Source organism: Castanea sativa, chromosome 7 (assembly GCF_040712315.1).
Source record: "Castanea sativa cultivar Marrone di Chiusa Pesio chromosome 7, ASM4071231v1".
NCBI classification, from domain to species: domain Eukaryota; kingdom Viridiplantae; phylum Streptophyta; class Magnoliopsida; order Fagales; family Fagaceae; genus Castanea; species Castanea sativa.
The window spans coordinates 24,460,609-24,474,575 of NC_134019.1; the positions used below are offsets into that span (position 1 = coordinate 24,460,609).

The 13,967-nt window shown below is 37.1% G+C and overlaps 1 protein-coding gene across 2 annotated transcripts in view; it reads left to right on the forward strand.

The window, feature by feature from the left end:
- LOC142643585 (serine/threonine-protein kinase TOR) overlaps positions 1-13,967 on the forward strand; it is a 90,356-nt gene that overhangs the window by 46,953 nt on the left and 29,436 nt on the right. For both annotated transcript variants that reach the window (XM_075818272.1, XM_075818273.1), the window contains exons 23-28: positions 1,483-1,607; positions 1,708-1,760; positions 2,908-3,031; positions 3,152-3,340; positions 7,073-7,225; positions 7,305-7,457. In XM_075818272.1, the coding sequence (XP_075674387.1) occupies positions 1,483-1,607; positions 1,708-1,760; positions 2,908-3,031; positions 3,152-3,340; positions 7,073-7,225; positions 7,305-7,457 (797 nt within the window). The remainder of the gene's footprint in view (positions 1-1,482; positions 1,608-1,707; positions 1,761-2,907; positions 3,032-3,151; positions 3,341-7,072; positions 7,226-7,304; positions 7,458-13,967) is intronic.

Genomic DNA, 13,967 nt, shown 5'->3' on the forward strand with positions numbered 1-13,967 from the left:
AAAGGTGGGGGTGGTTCCCTGTAAACATAGTGTGTGCTATGTGAGTGATTGTCCCTAAGAAATCTGTTCTAAGTATGTTCCTGCAGTGTGTGTGTGGTTTTGGCTGAGATAAGTCAAGGATTAACATTAAGTCCGTGTCCTTTTGTATTAGTGATGGATGAACTCACTAAATCGATTAAAGAAGTAGTCCCTTGGTGTATGCTTTTTATAGATGTTATAGTTTTAGTGGATGAAACTAGAGGTGGAGTTAATGCTAAGTTAAAAATTTTATTAGACACTCTAGAATTTAAAGGCTTTTAATTAAGTAGGACTAAATCAGAGTACATGGAATTTGAAATAAAGATGAATAAATGGTAAGATTTGATGGTCAATATCATGGATGAATAATTCATAAAGATGAAGAGATTGAAGAGAGTTGGATGGATGAAGTGGAGAAGCGCGTTAAGAGTGTTTTGTGATCATAAAATACCTATTAAGTTACAAGGAAAAAATTTACAAGATTTCTACAAGACCAGCTATGCTCTATCCTACTGAATGTTGGGATGTTAAGAAGTAAAATATTCATAAAATGAGTGTAGCTGGAAAGAGATTTTTAAGATGGTTAAGTGGACATACACGGAAGATAGGATTCAAATGAATTTTTTTTTTGAGATCTTTGTTTGAATATTGTACTATGATTGGGGGGAAATTAGTATCTGTTTTTAATTCTTTAAGGGCACTCATGTTTGAGCGTATTTTCTTTCTAATAAATTATTTTCTCACTTATCAAAAACATAGTTGATTTGCTAAAAGCTAAGGATGTTGCTTATTGATGAAAAGATGAGAGAGAGTTGCTTGATATGATTTGGTCATGTTTAGAGCAAAGCGATCAATATGCTTTGAACGATTTTTTTTTTTTGGTTGGTAAAAAATATGCTTTGAATGACTAATATGCTAGTGAGAAAGAGTGACTTGACTTGGTTCAAGTTGGGGGCATGAAAAACAATAGAGGAAGACAAAAAATAACATTAGTAGAAGTTGTAAAAAAGGACATGCCAGTTAGGAAAGTAACATAGAGTATGATTTTGGATAGTGTGGAATAATGGAAAAGAATGTATGTTGCCGAACTTGACTAATCTGTTGAGGATCCATAGCCAACCCCAACAAATTTGTGACTAAGGCTTGGTTGTTGCTGTTCAATGACCTTAGTAAGTTGCACGATTTCACTGAACTCTTAATTAGTAAGTCAAGTAAGAGTTTTAACTATCATGAAAATTATAGAATTACTGTCTATGCAGTTTAAAACCAATGATGAATGTGGTACTCAAGTTTGTAGACACCTTGCAGAAAAAAAATGCTATCTCTGGCTTTTAACCTCAGTGCCTGGGAGCATTGGTTCAATCTCTGTCTTCCATTTTACATTACATTATTGTGAGAATAATGGAACTGCTTTTTGGATGTTGAAATATTTAAAGAACTTCCGGTTTTTGGTTTGCAATGTAGGGACGTTGGATGAACATATGCATCTACTTCTTCCTGCACTTATTCGCTTGTTTAAAGTAGATGCTTCTGTAGATATAAGAGCTGCTGCTATAAAAACATTGACAAGATTGATACCTCGTGTGCAGGTTGGTTAAATTGGTTATATACCTGTAGCTATTTTGTTTATTGTATTTCCAAATTTTTTGTTGATTATTTTATCAATAATGTTTTATTTTCTATCATCAGGTTACCGGTCACATATCTTCTCTTGTGCATCACTTGAAGCTGATTTTAGATGGGTCAGTGCCTATTAAATTCAAATTTTAAAAGACTGAAAGCATCCTTTTTTTTTTTTTTTCCTGGTTTGAGACCTAAATGATTCTACAAAATATGTGAAGGGGTCAGATCCTAAGATCACTTGGTTTATATAACTGCCTTCAGAATGAAATAAAACAAAAAAGGCGTTCTTGCAAACCTATAAGTTGAATTTTTTAGAGATACTTATTTTTAATAACTAGGTGCAAACTTTGTATATGGAAAATCAATTAATTCTAGAAAAAGGAGCAAAAACATCACAGAGAGGTTGTGACGTGGTTCCTTTTTGTTTTCTTCTGGCAATTGGTTTTACTTGATTTGCATTAATTTTTTAAAAGCGCTAGAATTATGATGCCCTTTCCTCAATATGAGGACTTTGTTGAATTGCTACAGGCATGTCATATATGTTAATTCCAACCTTATTTGTGCATGCCTGCGTGATTTGTTTTTTCTTTGTACTCTTTTGTCTTTTGTGTAAGAATGAATCACCATCAGTTAAGGTTATTTTATTTTTATAATATTTCAATTATTGATTCTTTAAGGACTGGAAATTAATTTATTTGAAGTCACAGACATGAAATTTTAAATGGAGTTAAAATTGTTAACAATTTCCAGCATTCATACATGTGACTATTAAGTCCTTTTTTCTTTTGTTTCTCTTTTTGATAATGTTTCAATTATTGATTCTTTTTCAAAGGCAGTGCATGTTGTAGAAAGCTTCTCTACTTCATTTGCAGCCAATCCAGGTCTCAGCATGCTTCTATCTGGTCTGATGTTGTGATCAATTTTTCTTTCTTTTCAACCTTTCAATACTGAAATTTCATCATTCTGCATGGTTAGAATTGGAGATAGTACTTTGATAAAGCTCTCGGCTTTGAGTGTTTTCCTCTCTTTGGTGATTCTATTATCACTGAATCTGTGGCATCATTTGCCTTTGAACTTTCTGGACTTGTGGTTCTAAGTTAATGTAGGTTGCTAAATAATTCAATACTAACTGCATCTCTGACTCAACTTCAAGATAATCTGACATCTTTACTATGATGTGTTTCTTTTTTGGTAAAAGTAAAACTAACATTTGTCTTTTGTTACGTCAAGTATGATGCTTCAATTTTGTAAGCTGTTTATTTACAGGAAGAACGAGGAGCTCCGGAAGAATGCTGTGGATGCTCTTTGTTGTCTGGCTCATGCCCTTGGGGAGGACTTCACCATTTTCATTCCATCAATACATAAACTTTTGTTGAAACATCGCTTGGGGGTGTTGTTTCTCTTCCTAATTATTGCAAATATTTTTTTCTTATAAATATTTTTAAAATTTATATCTGATCCACATCTTTTGCGTTTGGAGAGTTCAACTACATTTATTTTTTTCCATCAGCATAAGGAATTTGAGGAAATTGAAGGGCGCCTACAAAGACGTGAACCGTTGATCTCGGGGAGTATGGCAGTCTCCCAAAGATTAAGTCGACGACTTCCAGTAGAGGTTATTAGTGACCCATTAGAAAATAAGGAAATTGACCCTTACGAGGATGGGTCTGATGTGCAGAAACATCTCAGAGGCCATCAGGTACATCTCTTCTTTGTATACTCGTCAAAAGATACATCCTTAATTTTTTTTAGCACACACTTTGTAATGTATGTTACTGCTGTGGTGTACATTACTGTTGTCAAAATATCTTGCAAGCCAGGCAGTGGCCATGGAAAAAGACTAGGTGCTGACTAAGTTCTTAATTAAATGTAAATATAGACATTACTAATACAAGATCATTTGAAAGGTCTGGAACTATCTGTGGAAATAGTTCGTTTATTTGTTCATTAATAAAACTTCATTACTTATGGGAAAAAAAATCTGTGGAAATAATTTCTCTCTTTTAGTTTCAGTTTCTGAAAATAAGAAAACCTATTGCTTGGGTTTCATATTGTTGGAAAGCTTGTATGAGTAGTAACATTGTGTTATATATGTACTCTTCTAGAAGATACTGGAATATTCTAGTGGTCCCTGATGAGGTGTAACCAAAAGCTGTCATTGTCAGAGTAATCCTTACCCTTTGTAACTAACTCTCCCATATAAGTGGAATGTAGAGGCTGAAGGATGGAATAATTCTAAGCTCCTCTTTCTGGAATACTCTTTCCTCTGGTCTTCATTAATATGGTATTAGAGTAGGACTGAACTTTTTCTTATCTCCGGTTCAATTGTCTTTGCCTTTCTCCTCATTTTGTTTTTCTATACCTTTGTTCTTCCAATTTCTTTTTTCATTTCATGCTTCGGGTTGCCTTGTTGATTGGCTTGGTTTGAATAATGTTGGGAGGTTTAAGAAGACATTAGAGGGCTGTTATCTTCAACACCATTATTATCTTTTAGGTCAGGTAGTGGAATAACAGAGCTCTGAGCATGGCTTCTGTGTTTGTTGCATAGGGTGTTGTTCATGGAAGGTTTGCATTGTCTAAAGGCGGTTTTTGGTAGATTGGTGGAGGTTCATGGCAGTTGTAGGTGGTTTTTGGTAGCTCTCAATATGTGTGGTGCTAGTATGGTGGTTTACGATGAGATTTGTTGATGGAATGTGTATTTTGGTTGTCATTGACCTGTGCTCGTGCTGGCATGGTAGTGGTTAGTAGTTTCTTAACGTTGCCAGTGTCGTGGCTCATTGGAGTTCTCTGTTTGGTTCATGATATTTGCTATTCCTTTTCTGGACATGGATAGCCTCAGCTGGTTTAACATTTGACCTCTGTTATAATCACAGTTTCAGCCTCTGATTTGTTTTGGTAAACCCGAGCTTTTTGGGCCCAGATCCAGCCCAGTTTCAAGTTGGTCCAATTCTGACCCTGTAAATATTAGTTTAACCCAACACCTGACCTGACATATATGATCTGATTCAACATGATTTTGATCTAGTCAACCTGAACTCTTGGATCAGACTGATTTATTGGGTTTCTAGTCGGTTCATATCTGGATTTGGCTGGTTCAGCCAGTTTTCTACTGGTATAGATTGTACGTTGGCCAGTTTAGAGGTATTTTGGTCAGTACAGGACGTTTTCTGGTTAGTTCAGTACACTTTTTGCTGATACAGACCAAGTGTTGTGCAGTGGGTGTTTCAGCTCGTACAAGGAACTTTTCAGCCAGTTTTGTGTAATTCTCAGTCTATGTCAAATGGTTTAGCCCATTCTATGGTATTTTGAGGTTGTTTTTTGACTTTTATCGCCTTAGTTGCTTGAATTTTTGAATTTCCTATTTAGTAGTCTGCATAATGAGTAATGACTACTAGACTTGAGCTGATTTTGTCATTCAGAACATTTTACTCTCCATGCCATCCATAAAGTTCAATGGTAAGAACTACATTTATTGGGTGAATTAGGACAGATTTTTTTTAAGAGGCAATGGCTTATTTGTTCACCTTTTATATTACAAACCATCATCCTCTACATCTACAAGTGATGCATCTTGCTCAAATGGCTCCAGCAGGTTGTCATGGGTTTTGATCTCCATTGTTCTCAGGCAAATTATTCAATTTTCCACTACTCACTGATGTTGGATATATTCTGTTGTTTATATGGATGATATTGTAACTACTGGAGATGATTTTGAAGTAATAATTAGATTGAAACAATTCTTGCAACAAACATTTCCACAATGAAGATCTTGGCAAAATCTAATACTTCATGGGAATTGAAGTTGCACATTCTAAGCAAGGTTACAATTTATCTCAGAGGAAATTTGTACTTGATATCCCTGAGGAGTTGTTGGGCTCTTGCCATATAGATATTCCTATGCATCCAAATAATGTCTTGAGAGATGATGGAGACATGGCTAGACCATCACATGTCTAGATATAGCATTTGCAGTTAGTGGCAGTTAATTCTTAGAAATCTAGAGACTCATATTTGAATTTGCTATTCAGATCGTCTGATACTTGAAGAGAGCCCCGGATGGAGGCATATTTTTTAAGAATGGTCATCTTAGGGAAGAGGCCTTTTGTGTAGAGTGGTTTTGATCATCTTCAGATAGGAGGTCCACCACAGGGTATTGCTCCTTTTTGGGTGGAAATCTTTTAATGTTGAAAAATAAGAAGCAGAATGTAGTTTCTTAATCAAGTGTTGAAGCAGCATACAAGGTGATGGCATGTATTTCCACGAGCTAACTCAGATACAACACTTCCTTCAAAAGTTAGGGTTCTCAGTTCGCCTTATCCCACTATTGTGTGATAATCAAGCTGCTCTACACATTGCTTCCAATCCTGTGTTCCATGAGAGGTTCAAGCACATTGAAGTAAATTTCCATTTTATGCTAGACAAGAGACTAAGCGGAGAAATCACTACACCATTTGAGAAGCCTAAAGACTAACTCGCTAATAGCTTTATGAAGTCATTATGTAGGAGTAGATTACAATTTATCTGTTCCAAACTAGGCTGATATGACATACTCTTAACTTGAGGGGGAGTGTTAGAGAGCTAATATTGTATAAGTGGTATTATTGTGTTATAAATATTGCACTCTTCTTGAAGAGTCTGAAATATTCTAGTGGTTAGGTGTCATTGATGTGGTGTTTCCACCAGCTGTCATTTTTTCAGAATATTTCTTATCCGTTTGTAACCAACTCTGTCATATAAGTAAAATGTAGAGGTTGAAGACTGGAATAATTCAAACCTCCTCAATCTAAATACTTATAATTTTAATCCTTTTTTTCTTCTTCTTAATTTGTATATGCACTTTAATACTCATTGAATCTGATTTTGTATTCAAATTATTTGAAGTTACGGGAACTTCGTTTGTTAGAATTGTTAAAATTTGTAGACGGACTTCAATTTTTCTTTCCGTCAAATGCAAATTTCTCTACTGGTCCTGATGCAATTGCAAATAATCACCCCCCCCCCCCTTTTTCCCTTTTTATTGGTAAGTTACACACACCAGTGGGCCTTCGACCCCAGATCCCACCTTCCATCTTAATTTTACAAAAAGAGGAGGTGCAATTTGAGTTATATCTCATTGACAATTCCTTTTCAATTTTTTTTTAAGGGGCTTGAAACACATTTGTTATTAGAATTTTATGGTATTTTCTAGTGCTCTAGTTCTGCTTTCTACTGTGACTAGCATATTTGTTTGATGTGGTTCTGTTACAATATGATTGCTGTTATGTATTTGTTCCACCATTATAATTCTATCAATTCAATTCCTGGAGTCTCTTCACTGATGCATGTATTGCAGTTACATAAATCTAGTCATATCTGTTTGCCTTTGCTTGCATCTTATTTTCTCTTACATTATGGGGGTTAAAAGGATCTGAGTTGTATGAGTTTTGTCCAGGTCAATGCTGGCCGATTGCTCGCTGCTGGGGAGGCTTCTCAGCGTAGTACCAAGGAAGATTGGGCAGAATGGATGAGGCATTTTAGTATTGAACTTCTGAAGGAATCTCCTTCTCCTGCCTTGCGAACCTGTGCTAGGCTTGCACAGTTGCAGGTATTGCTAGCAGTATTCATTTGTACCTTATTTTTTCCTTCGGATTTTGGATACAGATTTTGATCCTTGGCTTTTGTAGCCATTCATTGGACGTGAGTTGTTTGCAGCTGGTTTTGTTAGCAGTTGGGCACAGCTAAATGAGACTACTCAAAAGCAGTTAGTTCGCAGCTTAGAGATGGCCTTTTCATCTCCAAACATTCCTCCTGAAATCTTGGGAACACTTCTGAACTTGGTATATCTTTTTTGTTTTTATTTCTGCATATGGATTTTTTTTGTTATTGATCTAAAAGATAGAATGGGATGATGATTTTTGTTTCTTAGTACACTATTCCTTCTGAACAGTATTGCTTAGGTTGTGATAGAGCAGCTGGGAAGTTGGTGAGTAATGGGTGGGAAGGGTGATGGTGTTGTCAGGTGAGTGGGGATTTATCTATTAGGTGATGCTTTTGGTATGACAAGAATGAAAGAGTATTCTGCTAATGAATTAGATTCTAAGTTTTAAAAAATCCATGAAGTCTACTAAGGAATTACAAGATACCCTCCCAATCAAAGTAAAATATTTAAACAACGAGAAAAAAAAAGGACTTGATCTCAATAGTAGATTTCCCTGCCCTTTCAAAAGTACTACTGTTCCTTTCTCTCAAATTGTGCACGTAACTCAATTAGGTGTTGCATTCCAAATAAGGCTATTAATATATCAACCTTACAGCCCTCTCCGACAAGCATATACGTCCATTACCTTCCTTGCAATCATCTAATGTAACCCCAAACATAGAGAACACAAGGGACCAAATCTCATAAGCATTTGCACAATGTAGCCAGAGGTGATGCACAGACTGACAGCTACACTTATACATGCAACACCAGTTAACCACTAACCACTATAATATTCCTTTTGATAAGTGTGATACCTCCAATTGTGCAGATTTGATTGGATTTTTTGAGTGTGAGGGAGTGCTGGGTCCCACATTGGGTATTTACTAGGTGGATCTTGGGTTTTTAAGTGATCATGAGGAGCCCCAATTGAAATTTGACTAGTCTTTTGGGATATATACGCAAATGTGGCTAGTGCTTTCCATAGGTTGTTACAAATGGTATTAGAGCAAACTTGATAATGCCATGTCACTTGAGGGCGCCACAACACAACGTGGGCCCCAACGATGTTGGAAATTTAAGTGGGAGAGATTGTGATACCCCAAATTGTGAGATTTGAAATTTATGAGTGGGTGTTGTGGATGTGTACTGAATCCCATATCCATTTACCTATCAAAGGGCTTGATTAAAAGTGGTCAACTCCTTCATTTCCATTCTACTGGATTTTATAGGGGAGCACATCATGTTACACTCAACCAAATGGAATTTAAATTCTTCATCTTCCGCACCCCACAAAAAATTCTGTTTGTTAATTTCCCTGATATTTTATCTATGCATGTAGGAATAATAAACAACAAAAGGAAATAGACTGGAAGGCTTGATAATGTACCCTTAGGTAAGGCCAGGCAAGCCCCCCTTCTACAAATATAGAATTTTCCACCCAGACAACCTTTACTCTATCCTTTCTCAAAACCTTATTCCAAACTGAAGCAGTTTTTTGTATAAAGATTTGAATGGCATACGCTAATAGTTCATAGGTAAAGCGCCCACCTTATAACACAGTAAACTGACCAGTTCTTCTTCATCTTTGATGGCCTAATTGGAACCAGATTACTCTTACTAAAGTTGACTTTTAGCCGTGTAATCGTCTTGAAACAAAAATAGCGTACAGCATATATACAAAATATTATCTGCAGAGGCATCACAAAACAAAAATTGTCTTCAACATGCAGAAGATGTGAAACAATTAGGGTCCGTTTGGATAGAACTTATTTTGCTGAAACTGAAAACTGAAAACTGAAAACACTGTAGCAAAATAATTTTTTAATATGTGAATAGTGCCGTGGGACCTATTTTTAATAAAAAAGTTGCTGAAAAGTGAATTTTGTGGGTCCATGAACAGTATATAGTGCACTGTTCATGGGTGAATTGGTCCACTATTGCGGCTACTGTTCATGCACAGTGCATGAACAGTAGCCTCTGCATCCTGAAACGCGTGCCCAGAAAAAAAAAAAAAGAAGAAAAAAAAAAAAGGAAAACGCAGCAAGGAAACGCAACGTGAATTAATTCGTATCCAAACGCCCTCTTAGTTCTTCTCTATTTCTTCATCTATTTTAAATCCATCTAGGAAACCATCCTCCACAGCTTGCAAACAACATGCAAGTCAATACTTATATAACTAGGACAAGCAATAGTGGGGATAAGGGGTTTCCTTGTCTCAACTCTCTAGAACTATCAAAGAAATTCATATGGATTAGTATGGAAAATCTTACAGTTGAGATGCAAAAAGCTATTCACTTCCTCCATTTCTCTTAAAAACCAAACTGATCCAACAAGTAGGGAATACGATTATATGCCTTTTCTATATCCAGCTTCGTTATAATTCTTTTTTCTAATCCTCCTATCATGATATTCATTAACTGTAAAAACTAAGTCCAATATTTGCTGAAACGGATCCTCTCCATTTCAAATCTTGTCCATTTCTTGGTCCATATTAGATTTTACTAATCTAAAGGTGTATGGTTTGCCGTGTCACATAAAATCTTAAATGATGTGGCAGTATATACACTATTAGATCCAGAAAATCTAATCTGGACCATGTAATGGACAAAATGGACAGTTTTTAAAATGGAGAATTCTATTTGCCTCTTTGCTACAAATGCATTTTGGTACTTTGACCCCAACACTATGTTTAACATATTGGCTAGTACTTTGGCCAAAAATTTATAAATTTGCCAACCAGACTAATAGAATGAGAATCTCTTATTCCTCTAGCACTCTTTTCTTTGGCACTGAAGTTGTAAAAGAAGCATTTAGGGATTCTAAAAACAACAAGGGTAAGATTCCACTATGAGTGGTTTTTTAGTATGGTTGTTTGGAAAAGTTCTAACGTGTAAGAGGAGTACTGTGGGGGCGAAAATCAAGAGCCAAAATTACAATGATCAAGTAAAATAGGAAGGGAAAAACAAGAAAAATGTGACAGAGCCACACTCCAAACAAGGAAAGTATGTAAAAAAAAAGACTTATTCTCTAGCAAGGACCGCTCACAACCCTTAAAACATCTAGCATTTCTTTCACTCCAAATACACCACATCAAGCAATGCGGCACAACCCTCAATCCAACAAAGTTTTAAAAAGAACAGTTTAATTTTTGGCAAATTTTGTTGAACATCCTTGAAGCTTCGGGCTTTGGGCATTCTGCTCCCTCCAAATATACCACATAAAACAGTGAGGAACAACTTCCCAAACAATTTCATTTCTATGATGATTAAATCGCTGTTGCCAAGGAGCGAGTATATCTACAATTGTCTTTGGCATGACCTTGTACACTCGAAACAAACTGAACACCATAGACCAGAATCCCGTAGCAATAGAACAATGAAGTAGTAAGTGTTCCACCGTGTCCCCATTACATTTGCACGTATGACACCAATCCAAAACCCAAATAGTCCTTTTATGCAAGTTGTCAATAGTTAAAGATTTCCCCAATGCTACCATGTAAGAAAAGAAAGCTACTCTTGGTAAGATTTTTGACTTCCAAATACTCTTCCATGGGGAAGACATACCCTTAGGAAGGGTCAAAGCATGGTAATATACCCACTCACTGCAAAGCCATTACTCTTATTAGGTTTCCAGTACATCTTATCATGCTCAACTGCATTTAATGGAATAAAATAATTTGTTTTCATTATTAATAATTTTATTGAAAACCAAGAGTCACCCAAGTTTACAGGATGTATACAAACGGGGTCAATACATTTGGTCACGTAAATTACAATTGATCTATCAAATCCAAGATCCAACATAAAGAATAACAACCCACAACTGATATCCAATAAAATAATTTAAGATCAGGCACAAATCTTTCCGAATCTTCAAAGCTTCAGGCATTATGCTCTCTCCAAATACACCACGTTAGGCAATGCGGCACCGCCTTCCAAATAACAGCATTTCGATTTCTGAAAAACTGCCCTTGTCAAGAAGCTATTAGATTAACAACTATCAAACTCCAAGCAAACTCCAAGCAAGCCAAACACCCTACACCTTAATTCTATCGCAACAGGGAAATAAAGAGATGATCCATAAATCATCCCCATAAATTTTGACAATGAATCGAATTCCCAATCCTGGAAGATCTAATGAAATGCAAATCCCAATGAGGAACACCATTGGAAAACTTCATAAGATCTGCCATTGTAACCTCCTTTTTTTTTTTTTTTGATAGGTAATAAGAATATTATTAAAACAAACTGAAAACAAATGAGAGCCAATACAAGGTGTTCATGATGGTGAACACAAGGAGAAGCAACAAACAAACAAATAATAACAAAGAACAAGAAAAAACTTAAAGTGTAATACTAAGAGAAGAAATAAACTCGACAATAGTGGAGCAATCCGAGAAGCCCCAACACCTAGACCAATCAAATAAAGTCTTTTGGCATAGAGCTTGTAATTGAACTAAGGATTTCTCGGTATCCTCAAAAGAGCGCCGATTTCTTTCCTTTCAAACAATTCACATCAAACACCCAGGAACCATAGTCCATATGTTTGAATTAAATTTTCCTAGCCAAAAACTCCAACAATACACCAAGCTTTCCACATTGCCTGGCATGACCCATTGTGTCCCAAAGATCTGAAACATATAAACCCACAGAGAATGAGCAACCAGATAGTGGAGGAGAAGATGATCCACAGTTTCCTCATTCCAATGGCACATACAACACCTATTTGCCAAAATGCGCCCCTTAAGCTTAAGATTATCCAATGTAAGGATCTGCCCATGAACCGCTGTCCACACAAAAAATGCCACCCTCCTAGGGATCTTAGCTTTCCAAACACCCTTTCACGGAAAGTTGGAGGCAGCTACACCCCTAATGATATTGTAATAGGACTAGGTATCAAACTTGCCATTCCCTTTGAGACACCAATGAGAAGAGTCACTCCCGCCACCCCTAGGGATCCGGGATTGAATGAACCCAAGGAAAGAGAAGGCAGCCCCTAATTCCCTTTCATGAAAATCCCTATGATATCTCAAATTCCATATTCTATTGTTACCACCCTCCTGGTAGCATAAAACATCAGAAATCCAAGCTTCCTTGTCATTAGAACACACATACAACTGAGGATAGAGCATTTTAAGTGAGTTATCTCCAACCCACTTATCATGCCAAAAGAGAATACGAGTGCCATCCCCCACCACTAGGGCCACATGGTTGGAGAAACTCTCCCACCCATCATGAATACCACGCCACGGACCACATCTGTGGGCCCTTCTACATATTTTAGTAGTCCTCCCCCCTTGACCCTCACCATATTTAGATGCAATAACCCTCCTCCAAAGGTGAGTGCCTTTCCGCCCAAACCTCCATAACCATTTCCCTAACAAGGCTTTATTAAAATGCACTAACTTCCTGATCCCCAAACCACCCAAATCTATGGGTAAACACACCTTCTCCCAAGTCACCAATGGATATTTAAAACACTCCTCTAAAGATCCCATAAAAACTTCCTCTGAATACGCTCCAATATATCAGCCACAGCAACAGGAATGACAAATTATGATAGTTAGTATGAAGGAAGGCTAGAAAGAGTACTCTTCACCAGGGTAAGTCTACCCCCCTTTGATAAGTAAAGAAGCTTCCAACCTGAGAGTTTCTTCTCCATCCTCTCCAAAATAGGATTCCACATAGATGCTATTTTGTAAGGGGTGCCCAACGGCATACCCAGGTATTTCATAGGCAGACTACCCACCCTACATCCAAGAATGTTAGCCAACGCCTCTATATATCCAACCTCCCCTACCGGAACGATCTCACTCTTCCCCTCATTAACTTTCAAACTAGTAAATGCTTGGAAGCAAGTCAATGCCAGCCTAATGGACAACAACTGATCTCTAGACGCATCACAAAACAAAATGGTATCATCCGCAAACAGCAAGTGTGAAATACGTACCCCTAAAGAGTTAGTAGGCCCCACTAGAAAACCACGAAGCATACCACAATCCTCAGTTTTCTTCAGCATCCTACTTAGGACTTCCATAATAAGAAGGAAAAGAAGAGGGGACAGCGGATCACCTTGTCTCAACCCACGAGAGCTTCCAAAAAAGCCTACCGGAGATCCATTCACAATAATAGGGAAGCGAACAGTAGTTATACAAGCCTTAATCCACCCTCTCCATCTCACCCCAAAACCCATCCTATCCAACAGATAAAACAAAGCATCCCAATTCACATGGTCATAGGCTTTCTCAATGTCCAATTTGCAAACCACCCCAGGAACATGACTCTTCAATCTGCTGTCTAGGCACTCATTAGCAATAAGCACTGAATCCAAAATTTGTCTCCCACCAAAAAAAGCATTTTGAGACTCAGAGATGAGATTTTCTAGCACAACCCTCAATCTATTTGCCAACACCTTAGACAACAGTTTGTACACACTCCCAACCAAACTAATGGGCCGAAAATCCTTAACATCAATAGCATTATTTTTCTTGGGAATTAGAGTGAAAAACGAGGCATTTAAAGATCTTTCAAGCACTGAGTACCTGTGGAAGTGCTCAAAAACAGCCATGACATCCACCTCCATCACACTCCAACATTTTTGAAAAAAAGCCATGGTGAAGCCATCTGGACCAGGTGCTTTATCCCCC